The 17,230-nt window shown below is 31.7% G+C and overlaps 1 protein-coding gene across 1 annotated transcript in view; it reads right to left on the bottom strand.

Moving 5' to 3' along the window:
• Positions 1-7,027: 7,027 nt before the first annotated feature.
• Positions 7,028-17,230, bottom strand: part of LOC139489969 (adhesive plaque matrix protein 2-like) — a 38,642-nt gene continuing 28,439 nt past the window's right edge. Inside the window, exons 2-6 of the mRNA XM_071276820.1 lie at positions 14,866-14,997; positions 11,976-12,119; positions 9,691-9,837; positions 8,545-8,670; positions 7,028-7,511 (exon numbers count right to left, since the gene is read on the bottom strand). Of these exons, the coding sequence (XP_071132921.1) occupies positions 7,429-7,511; positions 8,545-8,670; positions 9,691-9,837; positions 11,976-12,119; positions 14,866-14,997 (632 nt within the window). The 3' untranslated portion in view covers positions 7,028-7,428. The remainder of the gene's footprint in view (positions 7,512-8,544; positions 8,671-9,690; positions 9,838-11,975; positions 12,120-14,865; positions 14,998-17,230) is intronic.

Below are 17,230 nucleotides of genomic sequence, written 5' to 3'. Positions count from 1 at the left end.
TAAATTTAAGATTTGTTTTCCATAGCTGCAAAAGATGTGTTAAATGTCTGATTATTTTTTTTTACATGTATAGAAATCAAAATGGTTAATACGGCAATATTTATAATTTTACAAGAAAAAAATGTAGCCCCAAATAAAAGCTCAGAATAAGTGTGTGAAATAAGCCCTCAAGAAAATATAAAGCAGTTTTATATGGGGATAAGTTTGACAAGTGTGTGTATTAGGAGTTCCCCGCTAGGTTTAGAGTATATCATGTATATTGAGCGCGTTAAATTATAAAGTAATGTGATTCGTAAAACTACGGATATTGAAAACAACCGTGTATGCATGAATGATTTCACACCTAACTAATTTAATAAAAAATATTTAAATTTGTTATTTAGATAATATTAAAAATTGTCAACTTTTAATTCAGTTATAAAGATACATTTGGTTACAAATATATTGGGTAACGTTTTCGATTTTTCTGTTAGTAGTTATCTTTTATCTAGTGAAATTGCAGGTATCTAGTGCTGGTTCTGATTTTATTTGTTCGAAGAGATAAGGGCGATGAAGTGTTAAAAAAATATATAAATTCATCACATTCACTAAATAACCGAGGAATAAAAAAATGTGTTCAGCGGCAAATACTTCAAAATACTATTTTTTTTAAATCAATATCTATCTGAAAGTAATGTATTAAATGCGAGTGATAGTTGTTTCTCTTTGTCACAACATTATATTTCACACGGTAAAATTGTTTTACAAATAATTGAACCTATATTCCTGACTGTTAGACATTTTGTATCCGTGACTTTTAAATGTACATGAAGATCAATGTTTGGAAGTTGCTACGCTTATAAATTAGCTATGCCTATACAATGGTTGTAGCTATCATATTTTAACTGTTACAACTTTTTCTGCGTTTAAACAGTTTATTTATGACTGTTTCAACGTTTTCCGTGTTGGGACAGTAATTAAAAAACTGTTACAACTTTCAAATGGTTGCATCAGTTTTATTACGACTGTGACAACCCTTTAGGCGTTTAATCAGTTTATTTATGACTGTTGCAACGTTTTTCGAGTTGGGACAGTTGTAAATCAACTGTTACAACTTTGAAATAGTTGTATCAGTCCTTTAATGACTTTGACAGTTATTTCTTGCGTTGTTGCAGTCAATTTATGTTGTAGACAAACACTTTTAAAGTTGGGACAGTTACAAAATAACTGCAGCAGTGAAATTTAACAACTGTTACAACTTTAACAAACATTAACAGTCTTAGAACGACTGTTACTGGTATGGACAGACGTTTTTTCGTCCAGTAGTGATTGTAACCGAGATCGTTTTTATAATAGATAGATTGTCAGATCACAGATAAATTTGTGTTACGTTCTGTGCGTACTTATTTTCAAATATTTGTATTTAATCCTGTTCATAAAACGGAAGTATTAATTTTCAAATTACTTTATTTTCGATGTTTATACTACGAAACAAAGATATTATTTTTTTTTTAAATCAACGAAGAGCAGTCCTGGTTACAAGTTAACTTAGTGTTGAGCAGACCAGTCAAAAGTTAACTTGGGAACAGGTCTGGTTTTGATCGGATTTGTCCAAGCAGAAGTTAACTTTGTGGCAGGACCGGTTTCCAAGTTAACTTATGTTAACTTTATGACAGGACTGGTTCCGAAGTTAACTTATGTTAACTTCCCTGCAGGCACACTTTGTTGAATCAACATTGAATCTTTGTTGATTTCAGGTTATACATTGATCAACAAATATTCAACATTGATTCAACGTTGACAATGCAACGTTGAAATTAGTGCATTGTTTCAACGTTGAATTAACATCGGGTTGAAATACCAACAATGAATCAACATTGGCTCAGTAAACAATATATAAAACCCAGTAGTTGTGGATACCAGAATTGTCAAAAAAGAAGTATTGGACACATCACAATTATTTTTAAATGGACAACGATATTCACATTAAATAAAATATTTAGTAGATTTATCACTAATTGTTGTGGTGATTATAGAATAACACATAAAACAATCAGTGTACATAAGCATTACTGATTAATCATGAACTTCGCACACCAAATATTGAAATAATAGAAAATTCCAAAATTTCACCCCACCCCAAAACATTATTCTAGTAATAGAACCAGCGTGTATACAGGATCATACAGTGAATGTAAAATTAAATATTTGTGAATAAACCCTTCCCCAAGACCCCTCCCCCTTTTTCCTTGATGTCAAATATCTTGTTTTCATTTCTTTCTTTTTTCTATTCTTTTTATCAATTCAAAGTAAAGACGTATACATCGGTACATAAACAATGGTTGACAACTTGTAATATAAACATCGGATAGATCTATTTAAATAACGATTTAAATTTTCGCGGCATTGTAACATTTCTATTTTAAGACTATTCAGAATTATATCCGCATGCGCAGTTTTTTTTGTTGCCAAAGTTTGAATATCCGCTAGCGAGACCACAAGTGATTTCTGCAGAGTTTTTATCAATATCTTTCCTGTATACAGCTTTTACATTTTATCGTAAGTATTTATATTAATTGTTTTGATTAAGTTATCGTATTTTAGAAATGTGAGCATATATGTTGTTATGAAACAGTACTGAAAAGTTGAAATTTTACACGTGAAAAAGGGGGATGTTTAGGACAAACTACGGATTGATTGACCTTAGGATCAGGATCCGGATAGCATGTTACCATTCCCAAGATATCTTGCAACGTGTCATGAATTTTTATCATTGACTATTTGAAATCATATGATTGAATCATAAGTAAAAAGAAATTTTAATCGCATAAAAGGGGAGCTTGTTTACAACTTTGGGATGGGAAGGTCAGAAGCTATGACTCACCGAGTTGGACCTTTAATTAAATTTTACTGTAAAAATTGAAGTTGAGTTTTGACAAGGTAATCAAGCATAAAGAGTATATGAGGGTGGTAAAAAGTTATTTGCATTTATGGCCTTTTTATTTCACATGTTTTGGCGTTTTATTTCTCGTATTTGGTTCGACATGCATTATTTTTGTTTCCTCTTATTTATATTCCGTGTTTCGTGTTTTATTTCTCGTATTTGGTTCGACATGCATTATTTTTGTTTCCTCTTATTTATTTTCCGTGTTTCGTGTTTTATTTCTCGTATTTGGTTCGACATGCATTATTTTTGTTTCCCCTTATTTATTTTCTGTGTTTCGTGTTTCGTGTGGGTACTCTTAATTTCTTGTGCTAGTCCAACATTCAAGATATAAAAAAAGTAAACCAGGACTAAATTCGAAGTCAGTTCAATGGGAGATTGTCCCAGGATATTAATTGCGATCAATTTATGATTTAGTATTTAGGATTTTCTTGCAGATTATACCTTCTAGTCTATCTAAAAGGAAATGTTGTTGAGACCTCAAAGGACAACTGTCATTTAGGCAATATAGGAAAGGTGTACTGACATAAGTGGTCTCTAAACACATGGAGCTTTCGTTAGTAGAAGCCATATATTAACTATGTGTATCTGTGAGAAAAATGTATAAAGCATAAAAATATAGTACAAATGTATATACCAATACACTAAGACAACTGTCATTTACTTTACTTTTCACCGGTTCTTATGCTTTTGATTTATACTTTAAAGTATTATCATTATTAAGTTATTAATAGTTAAATGTGTTGAACAGAATTAAACTTGACAATGGTACAACTTTTTATTTTGTAGATGTCATCATGAAGACCTAGATGGAATCACGGAACAGCAATTCAAGTGACAAAACAATAAACTTTCTAAAACTGGCTCTAAAAAGACAAGGTGTGAGAAAAAAAGAAGTTGAAGTTTTACTGTTAATAAATAAATTTATTTTGATTTTATCGTATTGAATATTTCTCGATAATCAGTGGTTGGACATTAGAATACATGGGGTAGGAAGTGTCCGAACAGCAATCTTTGTTTTATATTTTGATCAATCAGATATTTCAAATAGACATTGAGCAAAATTTGTGTATTAAGGGGTTGTGTGCTCTAGAAATCAATATTTCTCTTGGATGATAATTTGTGTAGTTATAAGCATATCGTAAAATGTAAAAAAATCTTGGTGGTTAAATTATGGTTCGTAGGAAATCCCTAAACACACATATTTGTTATTCAGTTGATTGGTTGTTATCATCATCATGGTCAAACCATGCTCTCACCATGCTCACCACACGAATGTGATCACTCAGTTTTTTTTTTGTTGAACATTTATACTGATAGTATTTAAATTGGCAGTTAATGGCATCTACATTGTATTCAAAGTTTTGTGCACCCAAACACTTTTTATTGTTGTACCTATTGTTAACAAGACAACCATCAACCACAGAATATTATTTATATATCTTTGGGTCACCATACAGTCTTCAACAATGAGCTAAAGCCCGCACCATGTGAAATATAAATACAATGACTATTTAAAGTTAATCAATTTTATTTTGAGATTATTTTTCAAACTTGGGTCTAATGGAGCAGTTATTGGATCAGGTTTCCTGAATCAGAAGTTGAGCGCCTTGAGAAGACAATAGCTTGAATATTGCTACAGTATAAAATTAAGGACTGCAAGACACAAAAAATACAGGATGAATGAAACATATTAGTTTAGGTGGAAACACAGTTGAACACAACCACTAACCAATTTTGATTCCATGTTGAATACTAGTATTGTATTCACCCTGAATTCAATCTGAATTCAAATTAAGCTATTGGTTGAAACAATGTTGAAGCAACCATTATTCTATATAGATTCAAAGTTGAACATCAACCTTGATTCAACATTGGATTTCAACGTTGATACAAATTTGCAAAATCTAATAATAATTCTACATTGATTCAACACAGAAAATAAACATTGATTCAATGTTAAATCAACGTTGTGTGCCTGCTGGGTTATGACAGGACTGGTTCGAAGTTAACTTATATCAATAGCGGACCTGTTTCCAAGTTAACTTTTTGGCAGACATAAAAACAGTCCTAGGACCAAGTCCGCTTTTCAAGTTAACTAGATTTTGGTCCTAGGACTGGTCAGAGCAGTCCTATATTCGGTCACAGGTTAACTTTGACCAGTCCAAATGACTGGTTATCAAGTTAACTTGCTGTACAGGTTAGGAGTGCACCCATCTGTACTGAAATTGATCAGTTGTCTTATTTTAGGGTCAATAATTATCATCCCATATTACTCACCAATAAAAAGCAGTTTTTTGATTGAGAAATATAAGCTCTTTTTAAGCCATTTATGTACCTGGTTTAAATGGTCATTTTGGTATCCTAGAATTTTGTGTCATCGTACCTTGACCTCATTTTCATGGTTCAGTGGTTAAAGTTTAGATTTATGTTTTGGTCTGTTGTTTTAATACTGTATGCAATAGGTTAACTATATTTTCTGTATGAAAATATTTTACGATTTACATGTCAGTTTTGTAAGTATGTTTTATTTGACCTTGACCTCATATTTATGTTTTTTTGCTCAATGTAATGTTTTTGGGGTTTTTTTTCCCTTAAACTCTCACCAATAGGTCAACTAAATTTAGTGTATGGAATGGCTTAAGAGTGTATATGTCTGTGTGTCAATTATCATCTGACCATGACCTCATTTCCATGACTTATTGTTCAATATTAGGTTTACCTAATTCAGTTAGTTATAGGCAAAAGGTCAACTATATTCAAAACATGTAATGATTTTAACGTGTGTACATGTCTGTCTGGCAGTATTCGTCTGACCTTGACCTCAATATCATAGTTTTATGATCAATGTGAAGTTTACCTGGTTTAGTTTGTTTTGTTGATGTACAATAAGTCAACTATATTTAAAGCATTATTAGTTTATGAAATGTATTTCCAGTGTTCATCTGACCTGCACCTCATTTTCTTGGATTATATTTACTGTAGTCAAGCTTATATTTAGGACTATCAACATTATTTCAATGGTGTAGTAAAGAAGGCGAGATATGTCAGGCTTATGTACTCTTGTTTTTTACATAATGAGTTTTTCTACGGTAGTAACATGGTTATGCCATCAGAAGAGAGAAGTGGTGATTTATTAATTAATTATAGAATGAATGATACATAAAAATGATAATGACAATGAAGAGGAAACGAGACAGAAAATCATACTATAGAAACTACATAACCTCCCTCTTTTCCTCCGACAAAATAAAATACACAGTGATACGTTGAAAAATCATCAAAAATACATAGGCATGAAATGTGTTTTAAAACTAGTAACACAACAGGTGCCACTTGTAAAGCAGGATCTGCTTACCTTTATTGAGCTCCAAGTTATTGGCGGGATTTGTATTGCTCAATCTTCTATGTTGGGTTTGTGTACGATTGTTCGTACGTTGATATTTTTTCTTTTTTACCATTGCATTGTTTATGTATTTTTGACTGATAAGTTTAAATGTCACTTTAGTACTTAGGCTGTCTTTTATTCAGTGTCATTATGTTCAACAGAAATTATGTTGGTTATGCTATAATGTAGTCAATATTTGTGTATTAAATGTGTAGCAAATATTAGTCTTTGTGCAATTATACAAACTTCATTTATGTTTATTCCACTGTCTATGCATCTTATATTCTTCTTTTAAATACAACTAAGATCTGTAATGCTTATTTCAATAACTTGAGCGATACAATAGGGAAATCAAGGCCTTTCATTGGAGCGTCTTTGTTTTGAATAGGAGTATCACTAAATAATGAATGTTTTCCTACTTTTTGTTGAATTCGTCAAGTTTCTTTCAATGTCTTGTTTCATTTTCATCTTTTGATTATGGTATAATACTTCTGAGGTTTATTTCTACTCAGAATGTATACCCGTTTTGATAAATAGAAGCAAAAAAAAGATGAAAAATGTTTTTAAAATATTTATTACGTAATCGTATGTACATCAAGTTGTATTGCAAGAACAACCTTCATTGGCATGCGTCACGTCAATTCTTCAAATAAAATAGTTATTCCCATTTCACACCAAGTTGAACATTATGTTTTAACATTTAACGAGAATTTGCATAAGCGTCTAAAAGTGTCAGATAATCAAAACTTCGCTATCTTAATTGATTGTGACAATCCGTAAAATATTCAATGATTTAGGCATAAGTATTAAACATAGTTTTTAATTTACCAAAATATATTAAGCAAGATTTATCATGGTGTTATTAAATGTATGTACAATGTGGGAAAGACTACAGTAGGTCGACGACTGTCCTGTTAAAATAAAACTGTTCATTTCCTCCTAACTAAATACAATACAAAAGTTAATACTGACTTTTGTATGTTATTGATATAAGGGTTCACTAAACAACATGAGCATCATATAGATAAATAAAAAGTCGATCATTCAAATATAAATATTATAAATACTAATCAAATATCGAAAAACAAAACACTTCACTACGGTCAAGAAAAAACATTCATCGTAGAAGCAACATCATGGATACAAGGAAAGGTACCAGGTACATGTATGTCTGAGTTATGACTTTGACAACACCACTACCTGCAAAGAGTTATAATAGTTGTCAAAGGTACCAGGACTATCATTTGATACGTCAGACGTCTGTTTCGTCTGTATAAGACTCATCAGTGACGCTCAGCTCAAAATATTTATAAATTCAAACAAGTACAAAGTTGACGAGCATCGAAGACCCAATATTCCAAACAGTTGTGCAAAATACGGCTTAGGTAATCTATGCCTGGGTTAAGAAAAACCTTAGTTTTTCGAAAAATTCAAAATTTGTAAACAAGAAATTTTTTTAATTGACCATATAATTGATATTCATGTCAACACCGAAGTGCTGAATACTGAGTAGGTGATACCCTCGGGGACAAAACGTCCACCAGCAGCGGAACAATATTTTTTCTATCTGATTTGATTTTACTTTGATCAAGGAAATGCTAAAAGTGATGTGATATTTTTGATTCTTTTTGAAATGTCTAAATTTGCGAGATTTTTTTTTGTAATTTTTTAACGAATTGGATACGTGTGTAGAAAACATTAAAATTCGTAAATACTCGGCAAATAGAACAGGTAAATGCAGACATAGACACAATTGTATGGTCGTTGTAAGTAACGGAAATACACATCAAATAAACAGAAAGCTATACCATTAGTCGTAGAGGAGTTTGCTGGTATTCTCTTACAAAGAATTCGATTGAATTTTGCATGCGTATTTGATAAGAATAATAGAAGAAAGGATGGCATAACTTGAGTTAAAAGAAAGCAAGGTCTTTTAAACACTCATTAAATATATCATTGTTAGAATCTGGCGCGTTTCGTCTACATCAGACTCGCCAGAGACTCGCCAAAAATAACTAGCGGTAAATAAACTCACCATAGATACCAGAATTAAATAGTGATGTAGGATATTTGAGAATCTCCTTCTTGGAATTTTGCTTACTTTCTAACTTTATATTACAATTAATTACATATTATAGAAATGAATCGATTTTATGCCAAATGTAGCTGTGACACTGACGAGTTTTTATCTAATGTTACCAATGACAATGCATTACAGCTCACTTAAACTTACACATTGTGGGACTGATGGTTGGTGATGGATCATAGCCTGCATCACACACACATTTACTAGTACCAGAGTCACAGGAAGCATGGGTTACACATTCACCTGGCGCACAACTGCCTTTTGGACTCTTTCCTGTAATAAAAAACAAACAGGTATAGGTAATTGTGACATTTCTCCAATACAGAGACTATTCAATTCCGATATCTGGTTATAAACACTAGAACGGTGACAATATAGTACGGCAAGCTATCAATCGAGAATCGTGTACAATTGTGAATAGTATGTTTTATCGGTGATTATATCAAAGATATGTACTATTCCCTCCAAATTATTGAACACAAATACAACACCGCTAAATAGACATAAAATAAACTTCTGACTAGTTTCTAAACCTTGAAGGAACAAATATAAATGGCAGATTCAATTTCAAATCTCAAATGAGGATGAAACAACAATTACTTTTACTTGAGGTCCTCAATCAATATAGAGAAAATGATCAATATAATAAGCTTAAGCAGACCGTTTAGTTCCAGTAGTATACTTAATCGCAAGTTCGCTTGGATATAAGAGGTGTAACTACTCACGGCAATCTGGGTTAAGTGGCAGCACATCATTTTTATATATTTGCATAATGCTTATTTAGTTTTACAAGCAATCATTTATGATATAAGAATCATTTTCTTTCGTGATCAGGAAGGCAGATACCACAAATATTTATAACCAAGGAAGTACAAAACTGTTTACCAATTATTTGCACGTGGCCAATAAATTAATGTATTACAATAAAAAAAAATGCAATGACGAAAACAGACTCAAAGCTTAATTTTTAATGACTAACACATTAATTGTAAAAGTATCTTCTGTTTGCAGTTTAATTCGGCAAAATTAGATTACACGGTATATAAGCATATAAAAACAGAACTAATAAGCTCCTAAAACGAAATGACACTGTAAGGAACGCGGCTTAAAATTGTTCTTTCTTACAATGTGACACTGGAATCAAATACTAGGCATTTATAAGTAGTCGGTTATAAAAGATATGTCTTACATAAACAATAAAAGAGAACCTCGTGGTACAGCTAGAATTGATTTGTCGTGTTATATTGATACACAGGTACAAAAAATGTAATAAGTTAATATGTCTAGGCTTACTGATTGCGCAAGCTGCTACATTTACATAATGGGTGACTTTACATTGACATTTAGCAGTTCCATTAGTTATACATTCCGCGTTGTCTACAGCACATTGATCTGGAGCAGGATCTGAGGCGACGCAAGGTCCATTCAAGGCAGCAATCTCTGCAATTTGGGGATGATATTTACAAATATGGTTCTATTAAGTGTATAAATAAGTAAAAATTCTAGTAATAAATGAATAGTTAAAACGTGTAATTTTTTTTCATAAATCAAAAGAACACAAACAGTGAGAAATAAACTCATGTGATAATCGATGTATTTTTTATCTACAGTAAAGTTATATATAATCATAATATTACATCAAAAGAAAACAAACATCCTGAAAGTTTATAGTTTTACCAAATCACGTACGACTGCAAGTTCATAGATGTCTCAATCAAAAAAGAAGTTTGATTTGAATCTAAAATTTAACGGAAGTTATAACACAATATGAAGCATTCGGTTGGCATCAATTTGCCATTTACCGGAGATAAATAAAGGTAACAGTAGTATACACTTATTATCTACACTACAGACAGATAGACTTACGGTCCTAAACGATCCACGATTCTGTAATGAGGAGTACCCAAATTACATCCTTGCTTAAATTCACAACCTTTATGTTTTAATAACTGATGTCTTGTTTTATTTCATCAAATATTTAGAAGTTATTTGACATTATTCTCCATATAAACTTATTTATTCGAATCGTATGACAGCTTCATAAAGTATAAATGACTCGGAAATGTTTAGTCTGATTTGAGCTTTCCGTTATGTATACACATTTATATAAAATGCTTGTTAGCCAAATGATCAGGAAGGGTTAAGAATTTATAGGGAGATTTCTCAGGTTTTTTTTAATTTATTTAATAGTTACCGGACAAGTGAACGAATTTAAGCCTTAAATTTGGCTGAATAGACATTAAGATGAAAAAAAACTGTCTCAAGGGACCCCTTATTTGGGAGAGAGCTTTCTGTATAAAGCTGAAGTCCTGTGTTATTCTGATTGGTAGATAATGTTTGTAATACATATTTTTGGATAGATGGATCAAAATAAGATTTAAACAAGAATGTGTCCACAGTACACGGATGTCCCACTCGCACTATCATTTTCTATGTTTAGTGGACCGTGAAATTGGAATAAATGCTCTCATTTGGCATTAAAATTAGAATGATCTTATTAAAGGGAACATGTATACTAAGTTTCAAGTTGATTGGACTTCAACTTCATCAAAAACTACCTTGACCAAAACCTTTAACCTAAAGCGGTACAGACGGACGAAAAGTCGGACAAACGGACGGACAAACGGACGGACGAACAGACGAACGCACGAACGGACGCACAGACCAGAAAACATAATGCCCCTCTACTATCGTAGGTGGGGCATAAAAAATGTTGAATGTACTAATTATTTTTTCGTACGTCTGAGTCAGTGACAACCCTACAACAGATGTATCCATCGGATCGCCATCAATGATGGTGATACATGGCTGTGTACATAATGTATATACAACTCGTCTAAACATCAACCCAACAATGTTAGATCTGTAAATTTGCTTTCGCAAATTTTTGGTTCTTCCCTCGCCGGGATTCGAACCCATGCTACTGTGATATCGTGACACCAAATCGCCTGCACTGCAGCCGTCCCGCTAGACCACACGACCACCTGGGCTCTCTTTCAAAAGAGCTTTCGGTGGGCATGTGTTACCTTTCCACGTCAGTTTTAATCTAGCGGCGTACTAATTATTTTTTTTACAGGGTTTAAAAGTAATGGAAGTCAGTAAAGACATTAGGTGCGAATCTACAGTGTTTGTAATCAAGGCCATGTGAATGTCTAAATGCCGCATGACCCTATGTTTTTATTGTTGCTAAAGATAGGGCTACATTTTAATTTCTAAAGGTAAATTAGGTGTAAATTTAATATCAGACAAAGGTTAGAATTTAGGTCATTGGGAAATTTTTTACTGAATTTACCCCTATAGTTTGGCTTTGTCTTAGAAACCAACTTCATTGAAAACTGATACATGTAAACATATTTGGTATAACTTATGAAATGCCAAATTTGCATCCGTGCATCAATATAATTCATTTGTTTTATTTACCATACTAGACAATAATATGGTCAAATTGAATATTTTTAGAAAATCAGAAAGATTAAAATATTAACCTCAAAGCATAGAACTCAATCTATATAAACTTAAATTCATAAAAGTTTTGTTTTTTTTCCTTCTGTCTGATTTTTAATTCAATAAAGTCTTACGTGCAGCACATGTTCCATCTTTCTTTTCAAAATTACCGGTTTTGCATAAGCATTTAAATCCGCTTTTATTTCGGCAGTCTGCAAGGGTGTCTTTACACTGACCAGCTGGTTGTCCATCTGTACATGCTGAGTTTAGCGCTATTTCTAAATTAAATAAATTTTCTGTATTAAATTTCTTTGACACTTTTCACTTTTAAATGTGTATGAAGTTGTTGGAAATTATATAAGGAGTCAACATTCGCTAGAATACTAGTGTACTGTTTGCTACGGTCACACACATCAGGAATATGTCTGGATGAAACATTTTTGCTATTTTTACCAATAACAGATTGTAACAGCAGAACACAAGAACAACTGAAGATTTTATCCTTTTGGATTTATCGTCCAAGATGGATTAGAAATGATACTTAATATCGATTGTCATTCGATAACATAAGGATTTTCATTCGAATCCTCTCACTTTTTTTACGATTTTCGATGGTAAGTTTTACAACTTTTAAGTTATATGACGATAATGTGTATACTTGCTTTAAAATGAAATCAATTAATGTTTTATTGTTTTACTTGTAAAAATATCTTTTAACTTTATTTTTATACAAAAAGAAAAATACATTAATATTTTCATAGTATTGTATAAAATTGAGAATGGAAATGGGGAATGTGCCAAAACGACACAACCCGACCATAGAAAAAAACAACAGCAGAAGGTCACCAACGGGTCTTCAATGTAGCGAGAAATTCCCACACTCGGAGGCGTCCTTCAACTGGCCCCTAAACAAATATATACTAGTTCAGTGATAATGAACGCCATACTAATTTCCAAATTGTACACAAGAAACTAAAATTAAAATAATACAAGACTAACAAAGGCCAGAGGCTCCTGACTTGGGACAGGCGCAAAAATGCGGCGGGGTTAAACATGTTTGTGAGATCACAACCCTCCCCCTATACCTCTAGCCAATGTAGAAAAGTAAACGCATAACAATACGCATATCAAAATTCAGTTCAAGAGAAGTCCGAGTCTGAGGTCAGAAGATGTAACCAAAGAAAATAAACAAAATGACAATAATACATAAATAACAACAGACTACTAGCAGTTAACTGACATGCCAGCTCCAGACTTCAATTAAACTGACTTAAAGATTATGATTTCATCATATGAACATCAGGCACAATAAATGTGTTTAGTTCCTAAAGACCCTATAAGTGAATCAATATTAACGCCAAAATATGCAAGCTTTAATGACCTGACAACAGTCTCGTAACTATATCCCTTCTTAATAAGTCTATTCAAGGTTTTGTTAGTTTTTGAGGTGAATACTGACACCTTTGTGCTTTATAAAGAATATTTCCATAAAAAATTGGATGTGAAATACCTGAACGTATGAGAAGTCTGCATGTTGAGCTATATTTACGAATGATGTCCTTATACCGATGATAAAATTTAGTAAATGTTTTGACTAGTTTGTGATATCGAAAACCCTGGTGTAATAATTTTTCAGTAATACATAAATTTCTCTCGTTAAAATCTAAAACATTGTTACATACACGAGCGAATCGTATAAGTTGAGATATATAAACACCGTAAGATGCACAAGGGAACGTCACCATCTAAAAATGGATAATTAACGATAGGAAATGAAAAATCATCTCTTTTATCATAAATTTTAGTATTCAGCTTTCCGTTAGTGATATAGATATCAAGATCGAGGAAAGGGCAGTGGTCATTGTTAGTATTAGCTTTATTTAAAGTAGGTTCAACAGGATACATTTCTTTAATATACATACTGAAGTCGTGCATGCAAACCTTTAAAATAAAATGAATTGACAGTTTAAAAAACAAATATAAAATACAAATTTACCAAAGGGTTATTTTTATTTCTAAAAGAAAGATTTTTAATAAATAGTATTACGACTTGCAAGTACCCAAAATCTATGAGAAATTATCATAGCACTCGAGCTATTCAAATAAAGCTTGATTGATCAACATTATCTTCAACTGTAGGTATAATGCACTTGTCGGTGATTTGTACCTGGTTGTGTTCTGAACGTGAAGCCTACAAAATCCAAACTATTCAACAGTGGTGATAATTGCACCTTTTTTATTAAAAATTTTATGTATTTCACTATTAGGTGCTACTTTATGATATGGTTAAAAAATAAACAAAAAAAATCAATTCATTTTCGCCCCAGATGACTTTTAAAATGTTTATATCATTGAAAAAATTTCAAATTATCTCTCTTTGGTGAATAAATGCCTTTTTTTTTTTGCATGATTTACCATAACATACTTATAGTATGTATACGGAGTCTTCCGAATAAGATTGTTTGCTATCGGAATTCGGATTGATGTTGGAAAACGTCGATGTTAGGTGTCACTTTTATACGAAATAATTTTTTTTAACATATCGGTGATCTATATTTTTTTTATTGGTTTCAGATAAACTATACTTAAACTAAACGATTGTAAAATTTAAGCGATTTCTGTAATATAGTTCTTTTTTTATTTCGATTTTACCTTTTTTTCTCCAATTAGTTCAACAGCAAAAAAGTACCTTAACAAAAATGCATGCTTCATTTAAATGCAGATTGTGAGCTTAAATAAACGGTAACCCCATTTGTTTATTTTTTCTCTCTATTAAGTATAGGATAAAGTTAAGTTATAGAAAAAAATTGCAAAACCCTATGTTAATAAAAATGATTTAGACCCGCAATCCCCCTTAAGTTTTATTTTATGCATATAATGTTTTCCTTTTCTTTTACATTTATCTTTTTTGTTGTTCTTTTTGTAAAATTTCGTAATTACTGCCTATTATAATAGACAGTGGTGACATCATTAATGCCGTTACAATAATAAAGCGACCATTATGTTAAATTGAGCAACTCTTACTTGCGGCACATTCTGCAGCAGACGTTCGGAAAAAACCAGTATTGCATATACAGTTATTAGTGGTACCATTATCACATTTATTATTTGCGTCTGCACAGGTATCACTTGAACAATCTTCACCATAAGCTGCTCCTGAAAATTAGTATGTTGGGTTTTAGTTTTATACATTATCTTGAATTGTGGTCTGGAATAATTATCTGTTTTGCTTTTAACTAGAGGACAGCAATTGTGTTGCTCGGAACAAACAAATTTGGTAAAGATCGTCAAATATCAAATTATTTAAAAAGCAATTTAGGTAATAAAGAGTATTAAAAGGAATCATGGACAAATTTTGCAAACATTATCTGTACAGTAAAAAGGAGAACACTCACTCATAGCATCAAAAATGTCTTTCGGTTGTGAAATCTGAACTCAATTTCTGCTTGTTAGCGCGTATGTCAAATACGCTTGCTTTTTAAATGTTCAATAATAACTAGTATATGAAATTTCTTCTGTCACCTGATTGTTATGGTGTTAAATTTTTCTCATCACAGAACATGCAGTGGTTGAGCCGAATAAGCTAGGATTATGAATCGTCAGTAGTTATTTTGGATTTGGTTGAAAAAAATATACATGAAATATCAGTCTTTAAAATAATAAACATTCAATTTATCAACAATCAAAGCCAGGCTTCAAAGTTCTTGCGAAACTTCCTATTTGTAAGGGGGCGTGAATAAAGATGTGGATACCAACATATTCAAAAGAATTTTTTTAGAGTACATCTTTTAGAATAATCTTTTATCTTGCAACAGTATTAAAACATTTGATTTTTCTACACTTGACACAATTCTTCCCCATTCGTGTTGTCAAGTCTTTATATTTCTATGTTGTGTTTTGTGGCATATTGTTTTTCTGATGTCTGTTTTTTTTAAATCTTTTTCAGCAATGGCGTTGTCAGTTTATTTTTGACTTTGAATGTACCATTGGTATCTTTTGCTCCTCTTTTAAAAGAAAGTAACAATAATTGGTCCTGGTTTGTTTTAGAAAAGAAGAATTGCCAACGTAAATACAAGTATCTTGTCTGGGGGACTTTGTACAAAATCACTCTGATTCAAACACTAAATTCTCTAAAACTGACATTGTCAAGATGCTTTATTTCTTGATTGACAACGTATTTCTTACGGTAGAAATCAGGTTGCGTAGAATAAACGCATTAACTGTGCCGTGCAATAATCAAGCTCAGTACCAACAGTGAGTTGTTGATAAGGGTCTGACTTTAACGCGCGCATAGTGCGTAAGACTCAACACACGAGGCAACAAAGTTATATATATATGGATCTCACATAGCCACGTTTTAAATTAGTTTTGCTGCCGCCTATTATCCCGTAAATGTTTCCATAAATAACTCACGTCCTTAACCAACAATATATTTTTCAACAACTATACATCAAAGTCGAACATTAATATTCTAATATCGTCTGACTTGCAGATTATAATTAATAGTAAGGATTCAAGAATTATGATAAGAACAAGACCAAGGATGGAGTAAAAATATATGTCAACAAACTTCAAACATTTCAATATGTTGTACACACACTATAGATATATTCATGGTCAAAACATACCTTCAACACTTACTGCAATAGTAATAACAAACACCATGATGACGCCAAATAACCGAACTAACAGGTCCTGTAAGAAAGAAAAAAAACAGGAATATCGTAAAATGTATTGAAATGTATTGAAATAAATAAATTGCATAAAATGCGGGCATGAAAATGTTGTATCTTTACATTATCCTTTACTTTCCAAAGTACAATACTAAGTACAATATAGTGTTTTTCTCCGGTTGTAGATACATGTTACTTTCATAAAAATCCCTCTCCTATCAGGAAAACCTTTGTTTTTTTTAATAGTTGTTTAATATATATTTAACACCATGGTACGCATTTTAACAAGTCTATTTGTTAACGCAATACCAAGACAGATTTTGGTTATGTTAAAAAAATGTCGTTAGTTTATAGTAATTTAATTGTAGTTAAAACAGTCAAAACTGGTTTCATAAGTATTTTTTTGAAAAGACAAAATACTGTTTACCTTAAAATCAACATGACTTTATCAAATGAAATAACGAATACTTAAATCCTGGCTAAAATAAGACATATAAGTTACTTTAGTTCAGTACCGGACTCGCGATTTCACTGGTGTGTTTTTGTATTTTCTAATACTAGATATACAAACATTTTATGGGAACTCTTTAAGAATTTTGTACATTTAAATCAAGACTATATGATTTATACACTTTATAATGACATTTTTCTTAAATAGTAATTCTTATTTGTTTAAATATTTGTCTGTTATATTTAAACCAAGACCTTCCACATCA

Source organism: Mytilus edulis, chromosome 9 (assembly GCF_963676685.1).
Source record: "Mytilus edulis chromosome 9, xbMytEdul2.2, whole genome shotgun sequence".
Taxonomy (NCBI): domain Eukaryota; kingdom Metazoa; phylum Mollusca; class Bivalvia; order Mytilida; family Mytilidae; genus Mytilus; species Mytilus edulis.
The sequence above is the reverse complement of the archived record's forward strand: the minus strand, read 5'-3'. Positions and strand labels throughout refer to the sequence as shown.